At 53.4% G+C, this 12,841-nt stretch overlaps 1 protein-coding gene across 1 annotated transcript in view; it reads right to left on the reverse strand.

The window, feature by feature from the left end:
* The window catches only part of SHANK3 (SH3 and multiple ankyrin repeat domains 3), a gene marked incomplete at its 5' end in the record, with an annotated part of 45,365 nt that overhangs the window by 31,549 nt on the left and 975 nt on the right, over nt 1-12,841 (reverse strand). Inside the window, 9 exons of the mRNA XM_024737388.1 lie at nt 114-241; nt 2,354-2,627; nt 8,308-8,374; nt 9,324-9,401; nt 9,783-9,899; nt 10,002-10,169; nt 10,263-10,414; nt 10,490-10,598; nt 12,676-12,747. Of these exons, the coding sequence (XP_024593156.1) occupies nt 114-241; nt 2,354-2,627; nt 8,308-8,374; nt 9,324-9,401; nt 9,783-9,899; nt 10,002-10,169; nt 10,263-10,414; nt 10,490-10,598; nt 12,676-12,747 (1,165 nt within the window). The remainder of the gene's footprint in view (nt 1-113; nt 242-2,353; nt 2,628-8,307; nt 8,375-9,323; nt 9,402-9,782; nt 9,900-10,001; nt 10,170-10,262; nt 10,415-10,489; nt 10,599-12,675; nt 12,748-12,841) is intronic.

Raw genomic sequence — 12,841 nt, forward strand, 5'->3', positions numbered from 1 at the left:
TTAGGAAAGGAGGGAAGCGCCTCCGTGAAGGTCCGCCTCGCCGCCAGGAGGGGCTCCCCCAGCGGGTCCGGGTCCGCGCCCGCACCCTCCAGCTCGGGCCTTGGCCTCCTCACACCCTGACCGCTGCGTGTGCTGGGCGCCAGAATCCCCCTCCCGACCTGGGTCTTCTCCTCCTGGACATCTGCCTCGGATGTTCATGCCCTCTCCAGGCTGACCGCCTTGCCCGGACCACTCCCCCGATCTGGGCACCGAGCCTGAGGCCTCGGCCCTACGCCTCTGCCCTGCTCAACGGCCTGCACTGGCTCCCTGGCACCTAGGCCGACCAGGTCCACGTTCTCCACCGATAGCCAGGCTCTCTGGGACGAGAATTAGCTGCACTTCAGTAACAAGGCTGGGTACCTTCTTCTCCCTCCCGCGGCCGCTCATAAGGCCGTCCCCAACACCTCAGCTATCCTGATGCTCCTCCTCCGGCCAACTGTTAAGTTACTGTCTCTCAGCTCCCAATGCACCTTCCTCTGTCCGGCTCTGCGATGGTGGTGGGGACTCTGCGACTACACTTCATGCCAGGCTTTGCCAACAGGGGGAGCCGGGGGAAACTGCCACGTCGGCCACCTCTACCCACCACCCCAAAACAGCAGCTCAAACTCAGCCGTCTAACCTTCTCTCCTTCCACCAAACGTGATCTCTCCCCCTGAGGCCCTCTCCCTCCAGGGTGCACCAAACTTCCTCAGCCCCCTCCTGGCCACTCACTGGGGGACTCCCTTACCCCCAATAAAAATTACCTGGATCGCTCCGCCCCAGCTGCTGCTTCGCCCTTAGCCCCCCACCACATCTGGCACCCTAGGCACCTACTAAATGTTTGCTGGAAAGAAAGCTATAATAATTCTGTTCTCCCCACAGAGCAGGTCTCAGCTTGTGTTTGCTAAAAGAATGACCGAATATACGAAAACTGCACGAAAGCAGGGCTTCCACACAGCTCCAGCTCAGGAGCAGCCCATCTGCAAAACTGAAACACCCCAAAGTTTGTTCTTTTAGCCACTGGGCCATGCAAAAGTTTTGGGGGAGAACTGAGGTGATTTGGGGCAGGACAGGTAGCCTTGCAGTCTGGGTAGGGACATCACAGGTCGAGGCTATATGAGCAGGGACGACAGCAGAGGAAGAAATGGCTTTTATAAGCTCCTGCTGCACCCCAAGCCCTCTGCTGAACGCTCAGGCTTAGGAAGTTTGGGAATCAGGTCTAGCCGGGGGCAAGTTAAGCTGCTTCCCAGCTCTGTGGCTTTGGGCAAGTCATTTACCCCACCTGAGAGTTAGGACCCTCATCTGTAAAATACAGCACAGCCTCACACACGGTCAACACTACGCCGCTCAGCCCAGCTGTCACTGTGAAAACAAAGTGCTATTTATGTAACTCTTTCAGTCAACATGTCAGCCGAGCACCTTCTATGTGACTGGCTCTGGAGCAACTGTGGGAAATGAGAAAGACAGCTCCTGCCCTCAAGGTGCAGGGAGGAGAGAGGCCTTAATCAGCAGCGGCAGGCCGCTGCTGTGGGCCACGGGGTCCCAGTAGGGAGCCTTCACTGCCCGGGCTCCAGAAGGCTTCCCAAAGGAAATCTTTCGGGTAGGATTAGCCTACCTTACTGATGAGAAAGGTAGGCACAGAGTGGTTGGCTAATCCGCACAAGGCCACACGGGAGGCAGATGCAAGGACTGCACTGGAGCCCATCCATCTGTCTGCAGAGCCAGTTTCTACCTTCCACTCCCCACTGCTCAGCTCAGTGGGGCTCCAGCCCACAGAGTCTGGTGGGGCTCCCGCCCAGGCTTTTTGCTCTAAGTTCTAGGAATGCCAAGTCCTTCAGACGTCCTTGGTTCTCAGGGTCCCAGCACTCATGGTGAGGGATAAAGAGAAGAGCCATGGGGTCCTGTGGTTATACAGGGCCAGAGGGGTTGGGGAAACACCAAGAGGGAGTCTTGGGATGAAGACTCCCCCCTTGGGAACAGGGCTAGGGTCCACCCATAGATTTTGAGCCCTCATGGAGAGGAAGCTCCCAGCCCTGCCTCATCCCAGCCCTCATCCTCCTCCCTGGCACTGCAGGAACCTTTCTAAACCACAGGTCTGACCAGACCCTCTCCCCACAACATTCTCCCTCAGCTGCCCACTGCCTTTGGGACAAGTCCAGCTCCAGCCAGAGATCAGCATGGGGGACCTCACCTTCTTCCCTTTCCCATCCAAAGAGACCCCCCCCTGCCGACCCAAAGCCTCAGCTCATCACTGCAGAGGTGCCAGGCACCAACAGGCCCCTCCCTGCCCCGCTAATGCTGGCTCCTCCAGGCTCAGGTCCCGGCCCCCACATACCTGATCTTACTCTGGCTGCCCCTGCCTGCTGCGGGGCCACTGCCGTCACTCTGCTGGTCACCATCCCGGTCCCGGTCTTTCTCTTCCTGCAGCCGCTGGAGCAGCAGCTGGTGGGGGAGGCTTCGCAGTGAAGGTCCAGGAGAAGCTGCTGGCTGCACCTCACCCTTCAGGTTGATGTCACTGGCCGAGCGCTGCAGGGGCCGAGGAGAGGCAAGGCCGCTAGGGCCAGCCAGGCGCCGCCGCTTCGCATAGCTGGGGGTTTCCCTGAATGGTACTGGGAGGGGGTAGGGGGGACAGGTGAGACTCTGGGCAGCCAGAAAGGGTGACCAACTTGTCCTGGTTTGCCTGGTATTTCCAGATTTTAAAAGTAGAATCCTATGTCCCAGGAACTGCCTCAGTCCCAGGCAAACCAGGACAGCTGGTCACCCCATGACTGAAACTATGATGCCAGGAGGGACACATACCAAACTGCCTCTACCTCTACCTTCAGGGGTAAAAGCCTGCCCTTCCTGTCAGCCAAATGAGGTCTTGGAACTGCCTATTTCACAGGCTTCCAGAGAGACAAAACCGGCCACATGTGACAAATCTCACCAGACTACCACTGTATAGGACTGTTTGCAGTTGACCATAACCAGAGAAACTGTAAAAGATGTTCTAGACCAGGGGTTGGCAAACATCTGTAATGAATCAGATAGTAACCATTTCAGGCTTTGCAAGCCATACAGTCTCTGTTGCAAGGACTCAGCACGGCCACTGCGGCATGAAAACAGCCTCAAATGATGTATAAGCAGATGGGTGTGGCTGAGTTCTAATAAAACTTTATTTAAATAGCAGATGGTGAGTTTAAAAACATGATCCAACTATGTACTATTTACAAAAGAATCACTTTAGATCCAGAGACACAAGTAGGCTTAAAATAAAAGGATAATGGAAGATATTTCATGTAAATAGTAACCAAAAGAGAGCTAAGTAGCTACATTAATATCGGACAAAATAGACTTAAAAGATAAAAAGTGTTACAAGAGACAGAGGACATTATATATTGATAAAAGTGTCAATTCATCAAATAGATTAACAATTATTAATACGTATACAACAAAGCATCAAAATATATGAAACAAACACTGATATCTTTGGAGAAATAGACAGTTCTACAATAATATTTAAGACTTTAACACCCCACCTTCAATAATGAATAGAACATCTAAAGACAAGATCAATAAGGACATAGAAGACTTGAACCAATTAGACCTAACAGATATATATATAGGACACTCCACAGAACAAGAGCAGAATACGCATTATTCTCAAGTGCACATGGAACATTCTCCAAGATAGATCATTAATGAGGTCACCAAAAAAGTGTCAATAAATTTAAAAAGACTGAAATCATACGAAGTATCTTCTGCAATGACAATGGAATGAAGCTAGAAATTAAGAACAGGAAAAAAAACCTGGAAAATTCCCAAATATGTGAAAAATTAAACAACACTCTTAAACAATCAATGTGTCAAAACAGAAATCATAAGGAAAATTGAAAACACTTTGAGAAAAGAAAAACAAAAATACAACATACCAAAACTTACGGGATGCAGTAAAAGCAGTACTAAAAGGTAAATTTATAGCTGTAAGCACCTACATTAAAAAGGGATAAAGGTCTCAAATCAATAACCTATTTAAGGAACTAGAAAAAGAGAAGCAAACCAAACCCAAAGCTAGCAGAGGAAGGAAATAATAAAACTTACATGAGATAAACAAAATAGAGAATAGAAATACAGAGAGAATCAATGACACCAAAAGTTGTTTCTTTGAAAATATCAACAAAATTGACAAAACTTTAGCTAGACTGACTAAGAAAAAAAAGAGAAGGGGACACAAATAACTGAAATCAGAAATGAAAATTGGGGTATTACTGCCAACCTTATACAAGTAAAAAGAAATATAAGAGAATACAATGAATAATTGTATGTCAACAAAGTAGATAAACTAGATGGACAAATTCTAGAAAAACATAAATTACCAAAACTGACTCAAGAAGAAATAGAAAATCTAAACAGACCCATAAAAAGCAAGGAGATTGGATCAGTAATCACAAATCTCCCAACAAAGAAAAATCCAGCATGAAATGGCATCGCTAATGAATTCCACCAAACACTTAAAGAAGAATTAGCAAAATCCTTCTCAAATTCTTCCCCAAAAATGGAAGAGGTAGGAATACTTCCTAACTTATTCTATGAGCAATTTTAAAATGAGCAAAGGGACTTCCCTGGTGGTTCAGTGGGTAAGACTCCGTGCTCCCAATGCAGGGGGCCCAGGTTCTATCCCTAGTAGGGGAACTAGGTCCCACATGCATGCCGCAACTAAGAAGCCCTCATGCCGCACCTAAAAGATCCCGCATGCTGCAACTAAGACCCGGCAAAGCCGAAATAAATAAATAAATAAATAAATAAATAAATATTTTTAAAAATAAATAAAAATGAGCAAAGAACCTGACATTTCTCCAAAAAAGATGTACAAACAGCCAACAAGCACATGAAAAGATGCATCAACAACCATTAGGGAAATGCAAATCAAAACCACAATGAGATACCACTTCACTTAGACTAGAATGGCTATAATAAAAAAAATTTTTTAATAAAAAATATTCTTTTAAAGGTAATAACAAGTGGTGGTGAGGATCTGAAGAATTTGGAACCCTCATGCATTGCTGGGGGAATGTAAAATGGTGAAAAACAATTTGGTAGTTCCTCAAAAAATTAAATATAGAATTATCATATGACCCAGCAATTCCACTCCTAAGTGTACACCCAAAATAATTGAAAACAGGTTCTCAAGCAAATACATTTCACACATCTTCGTAGCAGCAATATTCACAATAGCCAAAGGGTGGAAACAGCCCAAGTGTCCATCAAAGGATGAATGGATAAACAAAATGTCACATATACAAACAATGGAATATTATTCAGCCATAAAAAGGAATGAAGTAGTGATACATCCTACAATATGGATAAAGCTTGAAAACAAGGAAGCCAAATACTAAGGGTCATTCCACTTAAATGAAATATCCAGAATAGGTAAATCTCTACAGACAGAAAGTATGTTAATAGTTGACAGGGGTTGAGGGAGAGGGGAATGTGGAATAGTTGCTTAACATATATGTTGTTTCCATTTGGGAGGATGAAAATGTTTTGGAATTCAATAGAGTTGGTTGTGAATGTACTAAATACCACTGAATTATTCAATTTAAAATAGTTAATTTTATGTTACATGAATCTGATTTTGACGGTGGGCTGGATTTGGCCTGGGAGCATTGTTTGCCAAGCCCTATTCTAGACTCCTGTTATGCAAAGTGTGGGCCTTGGGCCTCACCTCCAGCTTTTAGAAATGCAGAATCTCAGGCTCCACCCAGACCCTCTGAGTCAGAATCTACATTTAACTAGGTCCCTGGGTGACTCAAATGTACATTGTTAAGTGAGAAGCACCTCCCTAGGGCACTCTTCAAAAGCACTCTGGGATAGCAAGTCTGAGAGAAGTGTACTTGAAAGTGTACACACAAGAGAGGGTGGGAGAGCCTGTGGACCCAGAGGTAGCCCAAGGCAACAGGTGAGGAAGCAGAGGTGGCTGCTCCCAGGTAGGATCCCTGCTTCCGGCTGGTCAGTCTAGAGGGGGAAGGTGAGGCTGCCAAGAGGCTTCCAGGTGACCTGTCCGGGGAAGGGTGACAGGGCTCAGCCTACCAGATCCCTCCAGGTGGGCTTCGTGCCTGAGGAAAAGGAAGGATGACTGGGCAAAGCCTCCCTGCCGCTCCTCCTCTGTGTGCAGGTCCCACCCGGGTCCCCAAGCTGGGGTGGGACGTGACAACTGACTCATGGAGGAAGTGTGCGCAGAGGGAGTGGGGTAACAAGGAGGGATCCCTGGATCGCTCAGGACTGAAGACAGGCTTTGCCATTAACCCTTCTGTGCCTCAGTTTCCTCCTCTGTAAGAATGGACTAACAACAACCACTCATTGGGGGGTTGTTACAACAGTGAACTAAAATAACAGGGTTTATCATAAATACTCACGAACACCTGGCTGCGTCTTCTGAGTGTATGTGTGACACCTGAGCAGGTAAGGGTACATGGCCGGCAGAGCTGATGCCCACAATGGGACTAACTGATATGGACCTCTCAGCTCAGCGACAAATGCCTAACCCCAGCCGGGTGAGCTCACTCTGGATCAGGTAGACAGAAAGATAATGGTGACCCCAGGAGCCCTGGCATGTCTGTCCAAAGAAGAGGGGCAGCTGAGGCCTGCCTGACTCTCAGCCTGGACCGTGGCCTGGCCCCCACCCTCAAGGCCACCTGCCAGAGTCCAGACCCACGGAATCGAATCCCACATGAGGTCAGAGGGGGAAGGGGTTGCAAATAACCATATTTTACTGAAAGGAACTGAGGCACAGAGGTCCCAAGAAGCTTTCCCAAGGTGACATCACAAGCAGAAGAGGGAACCCACATCCGCAAACCAGGCTTCTCCCAGGCTAACAAACACCTCCAAACACGCAGCAGCCCCAACCAGACCCTAACTGGAGCCCTTGCTCTGTCTCTCACCCCTAATTCAAACCTCAAACTTCATCACAGTTCTCTCCCAAGCAGAACCTGGGCCCCAAGCCTACACCACTTCATCAGCTCAGTTACGTGCTCGACACACGCCTACTGATCCTGCAGCCTACCCGCTGTCACAGTCCGCTGACCCTGCTTGGGGAACAAGGGGCTCCTAACCAAGCCTCACTGTGGGGAGGACTGTTCAGGGAAGACTCTATATCGGAAGACTTCTTAACATGAACTTGGCCTTCGTCTTAACCCCTGCCTGACCATAACCTCACATTAGAACCAACAAGGACTCAAAACCTGAGACCAGCTCTAGCCCTCTGCAGTCCACTGTCACTTTAAATTTTATAAAAATGGGGATATCGGGCTTCCCCAGTGGTGCAGTGGTTGAGAGTCCGCCTGCGATGCAGGGGACATGGGTTCGTGCCCCGGTCCACAGTCCCAGCAGAAAGGGGAGCCTGGGAGTCTGTGTTCCAAAGAGAGCCGTGGGCAGAAAAGCCTTGTCCACCAAGGACAGAGGGAGCTGAGCAGGAAGTCCCTCTATGGCTAGGGGGCTGGAGGGGGCAGCCCCTGGCCAGAAAATATACCTTCCAGGAAGAGAGGCCCACCCCCCAGCCACCCCACACAGGGAGGGGCGGCAGGATTTGGAGGGCTGACAGGGGAGTGGGTGCCCCCTGACCCAGGCCCGATGTGAGCCCTCCTGCCCTGAGGTTCAGACTAGAGGGCACCCCCTGGTTCTCCTTCTGGGGCACGTACGGGGCTCCCCCTGAAGCACTGGCTGCTGAAGGCTCAGAGCCCCTTGCCCCGAGACCGCTGCCACCCTCTCCCACGGGCATCCCCACCACTGTGTTCTGACTTCTTTACGCGTGCATACATGTGTCGAGGCTTGCTATGGGCCACTTGAACTGCTTTATGTGCCAGGATGAAGTGAAACACTGAGGGTCCACTGCCACGTGTCCCCTGCTGGCCCTTCACACGACCTAACAGGAAAACAAATCTTGACCCTAACTTCAACCCTGCTTTCAACCTAACTTGATCTCTAAACCCAGCACTGGCGCCAACCCACAGCCCTATCCATTATTACCATACCCTTGACCCTGACCTGACTCTAACCCCAATCCACAGCCCTCACCTAACCATGACCTTGACCCTGACCCTTTGTCCACCCTACACAGGCCCTTCCCTCAGCACATTCCCCATACCTGCAGGGGCCACTAATGGACCACTCCCAGTTGTACTGGGAGAACTGAAGGAAAAGGCTCAGGGTATGGGGGCTTCCTTGTAACATCCCCACTGACCCTTGCACTGCTGGGCCCCGACGACCCCCACAAATGCACATTCAGCAGGGACCTGGGTGGGCAGAACTCACCAACATCCGAATCTTTGTGAGTCTTGATGACCTCCGCAAGCTCAAAGTTCCCTGCTATGATGGCCACCTGCGGGAGGGGAGGGGCAGGAGGGAGGCTCAGCAGCCCCAAACGCGCCTCCCCTGGGCCCCAGCGGCGCCTTCTCGGACCCCTGTGTGGGGTCTTCCTCGGCTGGGGGCCCCAGGTTCGGACCCTGTCCCCTGCCTAAACTCACCACCCCAGTCTGCATGGGACTGAGGGGCCTCCTGGGACATGAGACTCTCGGGGCTAAAGCTGGGACGTGCTGACCACTCTGCCTGTTCTCTTAAGGGCCCCTCCACACACCATCTTTTCTGTCTCAGCCATGGCCCACCACTACCTTACTCCTGTCACCCTCTCTGCTCCGTGCCCCCACCCCTGCATCTCGTCATCCAGAAAGCCCTCCACTGCTGCCTCTGCCCCCTTGACTAGACAATCAGTGGCCACACCTGCTCTTCCCACGTCTCCTATGAAGGCCCTTGCTCCCACTGAGAGTGGGGTCCCAGCTCCCTCCGTGTCCAAAGTCCCCATGACGTGGTCCCCGACTCCCCCCACAAACTCCAGGCCACACAGAGACCCATCCGTCGGGTCATCCTGGTGCTAAGAACCAAACCTGGCCAGAGAAAAGGCCCAGAAACATGACCTGAGTTCAGTCGGGATCTGGGACCACCCCTCTCGCCCCTGGTTCGGCCTCTGCACCCCACCTGTCTCTGGTAGGTCAGGGCCACACGTGTTCTCCCTTGGCCCCAGGGCCCTCTAGCCCTCTTCTCCTCTTCCTGGAAGGGGGACCAAGGGAACCACCCTCAACGAACACCCCCACCACGAGCTGGGTACTGCACCGGCTCACCCCCTTCCTCCATCCCACCCTGGGGCGATCCTGGAGTCAGAGCTCTCTTATTACTCTATAGGGAAAAAAAGCAAGGTCTAGAGAGACCAAGCCCCATACAAACAGACAAACACACCCTGGGGCAGCCTCATGCTCCTGCAGACACTGGTGTACCTGGAAGGCTGTCTGGCTGTTATAATTGCGGACATCCTTATTGGCTCCACGGAAAAGCAGGACGCGGGCACAGCTCTCCTGTGGGAGGGTCGGAGTAGGGGTTGCAACTGGGCGACAGCACATGCGCACACCGGAGTGCAGGGCACACGTACCCACGCCTACATGTTCAGCGCACACATTTGTAGCACAGGGACAAGCAGGTCAGGTGTACACGCGCAGGTCCCACCAGGCCCAGAGGGCCCAGGTGCACACAATTCACACCTGGTTGGGCAGAACACACACACGACACGTGTGTGCAGGGAAATGCTATACACACGCAGGTCTACAAGGCCACAGCTCACTGCAGGACGCAGGACGCGCACTTGTGGCGCGACACACAGGGTCAGACGTGCACACACAGGTAGGCACTGTACAGCATCACCTGTGTGTACACACACGTGTGCACAGGCGCAGGCACACCTGGTTGTAGAGGGCACAGATGTGCAGGGCTGTGTTCCCCGAGGCGTTCTGAGCCCCCATGTTGGCTCCGTAGAACAGCAGGTGCTCCAGGTGCTGCACGTGCCCAAAGCGGCAGGCCTGGGGGAGGAAAGAGGTGCTGCTGGGCCCCTGGACAGAGCCCAAGCCCCAAACCCCAGAGACAGAGCCGGGGACACCCCCGCCGTCGTGCTCCCCACCCACCTGGTGGACCTCCTGCCAGCCATTCTCGTCGGCGGTCCCCAGCCGAGCGTGGTCGTGCAGAAGCAGCTCACAGCAGAGGGCGTCTCCCCCACCCAGGGCGCTGTGGTACAAGGGCGTCAGGCCGCGGCTGTCCTTGTAGTCGGGGGAAGCGCCCAGGTCCAGCAGGGTCTGAGAGCGAGAACCTCAGTATTCATGCCAGGCCAGCCTCCTCCCGCTACTGGGCCGCACGCCCCTCCAGGCCAGGGCTGTGCCCGCACTGACCGTCAAGGCCGCCGCATTCCGCTGGCGCGTGGCACAGTGCACAGCGGTGAGCCCGTCGCGGGTGCGGAAGTCCAGGTGAGCACCGCCGTTCCTCAGCACCTTCAGCAGGTCCGTGGCATCGTCTAGCTGGGCCGCAAGGCTCAGAGGACACTCTGGGTTCAAGGGATAGATGAAGGTCATAGTCCTGGCCATTCCAAGGCCATGCCCCTTCCTGCTCTGCTTCTCACCTCCTGAGTCAGGATCGTGGAAATTGGGGTCCAGCCCCTTGTCCAGCAGGCGTGCCACCTTTTCCGTGTTGTGCAGCTGGACATATTCCATAAACTTCTTCAGGTTCGCCTGGAATACCCAGCCATCCTGATCAGCCCACACCACGGCCACCATCATCTGACCATCACCCACCTTCCACCAGGGAGCCTCAGATTACCTGTGGGGCATCTACCACCCCACCCCGCCCTCAGTCTGACCTATCAGCCTACATCGTGACCTTGTCACTCCTCTCGTGTCACCCTAAGCCCTGCACTCCCGCTGTGGCCCCGATCCCAGCTCAGCTGGACCCACGCCCTGCTCCAAGTCCTTCCCTGCATCCCAAGCCCAACACAGCTGTCAGCCTGAGCCCAGCCAGCCCCTCGACAAGGCCAGGCTGCCCTCGCTCACGCCCCCTGAGTGAGTTCCCTACCCCAACCTCAGCCCCTGCCCTGGCTTCTCTCCCTGGCTCCTGGTGCCCCAACCTGTCCAGCCTGGAAGAGCCCGAGGCCACGTGGGCAGGAGCCAGCCCAGGGCAGCCCACATCCCCATCACTCTCAAGGTAGCCTGTTCCTCATCCAGCCCATTTTCTTCACAAGCTCACCCCATGGCAGACTGCCAACTCCGGGGCCCTCCCCCATCACCAGGTGTCCCCCTCCTGTCACGTGACCTTGACTGCCTTTCATTCATACCCTCAGTCGTGCGCTAATTTACCCAGCAAAGCCTCACTGAGCTCCTCCTGGTGCTACAGTGCCACGTGCACAAGGCAAGGTGCCCTGGCCAGAGGCCCCGGGCCCTCTAGAAACGAAGTGCATCAGAAATAAGACACAGCTCCACGGGAGGTAGCATCCTCCAGGGGGGTCAGGCAATGAGAAAGGAGGAATGATGCTCATGGCTGAGAGGGAAGACCTCAGCTGTAGCCGGCAGGGAGGGAGGGGGGCAGTGTGATGGTGGGGGCCAGCTGGAGCCCAGGCAGGCAGAAACACGGGACTGCAGTAAGGAATTGAAACGCATCCTAAAAACGAGTGGGACTCACTGAAGGTCAGGAGTCACTGGTGTCCTGTGGGTCACTGGGGACAGTTTTGGAGGAGGGGCAACTACAGGAGGAACCCAGGGTGATAGATCACACCAGGGCCAGTGAGGGAGTCTCTGCCCAGCCACAGAGTCATGGCTACTGACCACCACATGCCCCAGGGTAGCAGAGAAGTCTGGCACGGAGGCCCCAGGATCACAGCGCAGTCACTGGGCCACAGGGGTGAATGTTCAGATCCCTCTCTTAGGCTCCAGAGACTGTCAATGAAGTGTTCAGCAAGCAAATGTCCATTGGCCCAGGGGAGCCTGGGGTGGGAGCTCAGGGACTCTGACTGTGGGAAGGGCCGCGGCACCCACCCTGCCCCTCCTACATTCAGAGAAGACAGGGAGGTGCCCCCCAAAGAGCACTTGGGGTCAGACCCTCCTAGCAACATTATCGAGGAGTAAAGACTCCACAGGTATGCCTAGGGGCAGGGCCCCAGAGTCAGAGAGATCTGGGTTCAGCCCCAGCATCACTGGATGCAGAGCTGTAAGTAAGTCACTTAACTTCCCTGGGACTCAGTATCTTCATCTGCGAAATGGGATAATAACAGTCCCTCACAGAAGAAAATTAATGAGATGCCTAAAGTGCCCAGCACTGGATGACTACTAAGTGCTGGGCTCCCTGTTCTTCCCACCCCCACCCAGCTCCCCGCAACAGCCACATCTGGCGCCTGCTCACTTCTCCCCCACAAAGACACTGTGCCCTATCGCACTCCACCCCTTAGCCGGGGCCCACCAGAGGGGTCAGCCAGAGTCTGATCTGACTAGAACCCATCACCAGACCGACCACCCCAAAGCCGTGGTGCCCCGAGTCTGCACCCAGCCCTCTAGCCGTCCCCAACACCCACTCTGGGCCCCTAAGGACAAGAGAAAGCAGACTGAGCCAACGCTGGCAGGACTGACTGGTCAGCCCCAACCAAGGTCAGGTGGGGGGTTCTGGGAACAGGTGGAGGGCCTCAAGAAGGGAATTTTTAAACAACATTTTTGACACCACAAAACCCAGTTAAGGCTGGGGTGGGTGAACACTGGTCATGGGGGGGCGGCGGTCGGAGGGGGTGTAGACCTTGGAGTCCACTCCCTGTGGCTGCCTCCTTACCTTTGTGTGAAGCTTTGCAAACTGCTTATCATCAATAAGGTTCTGGGCATAAACTCGTCGCTTGTATCGAAACTGCTCAGGTAAAGACAAGGCAGAAAAAGGCATCCGCCTGGGCTGAGTGAGTGAAAGTATGCACAGAACCGAGTCCTGCCCACTTCTCTGCTGC

Source organism: Neophocaena asiaeorientalis, unplaced genomic scaffold (genome assembly GCF_003031525.2).
Source record: "Neophocaena asiaeorientalis asiaeorientalis breed wild unplaced genomic scaffold, Neophocaena_asiaeorientalis_V1.1 scaffold242, whole genome shotgun sequence".
NCBI lineage: Eukaryota > Metazoa > Chordata > Mammalia > Artiodactyla > Phocoenidae > Neophocaena > Neophocaena asiaeorientalis.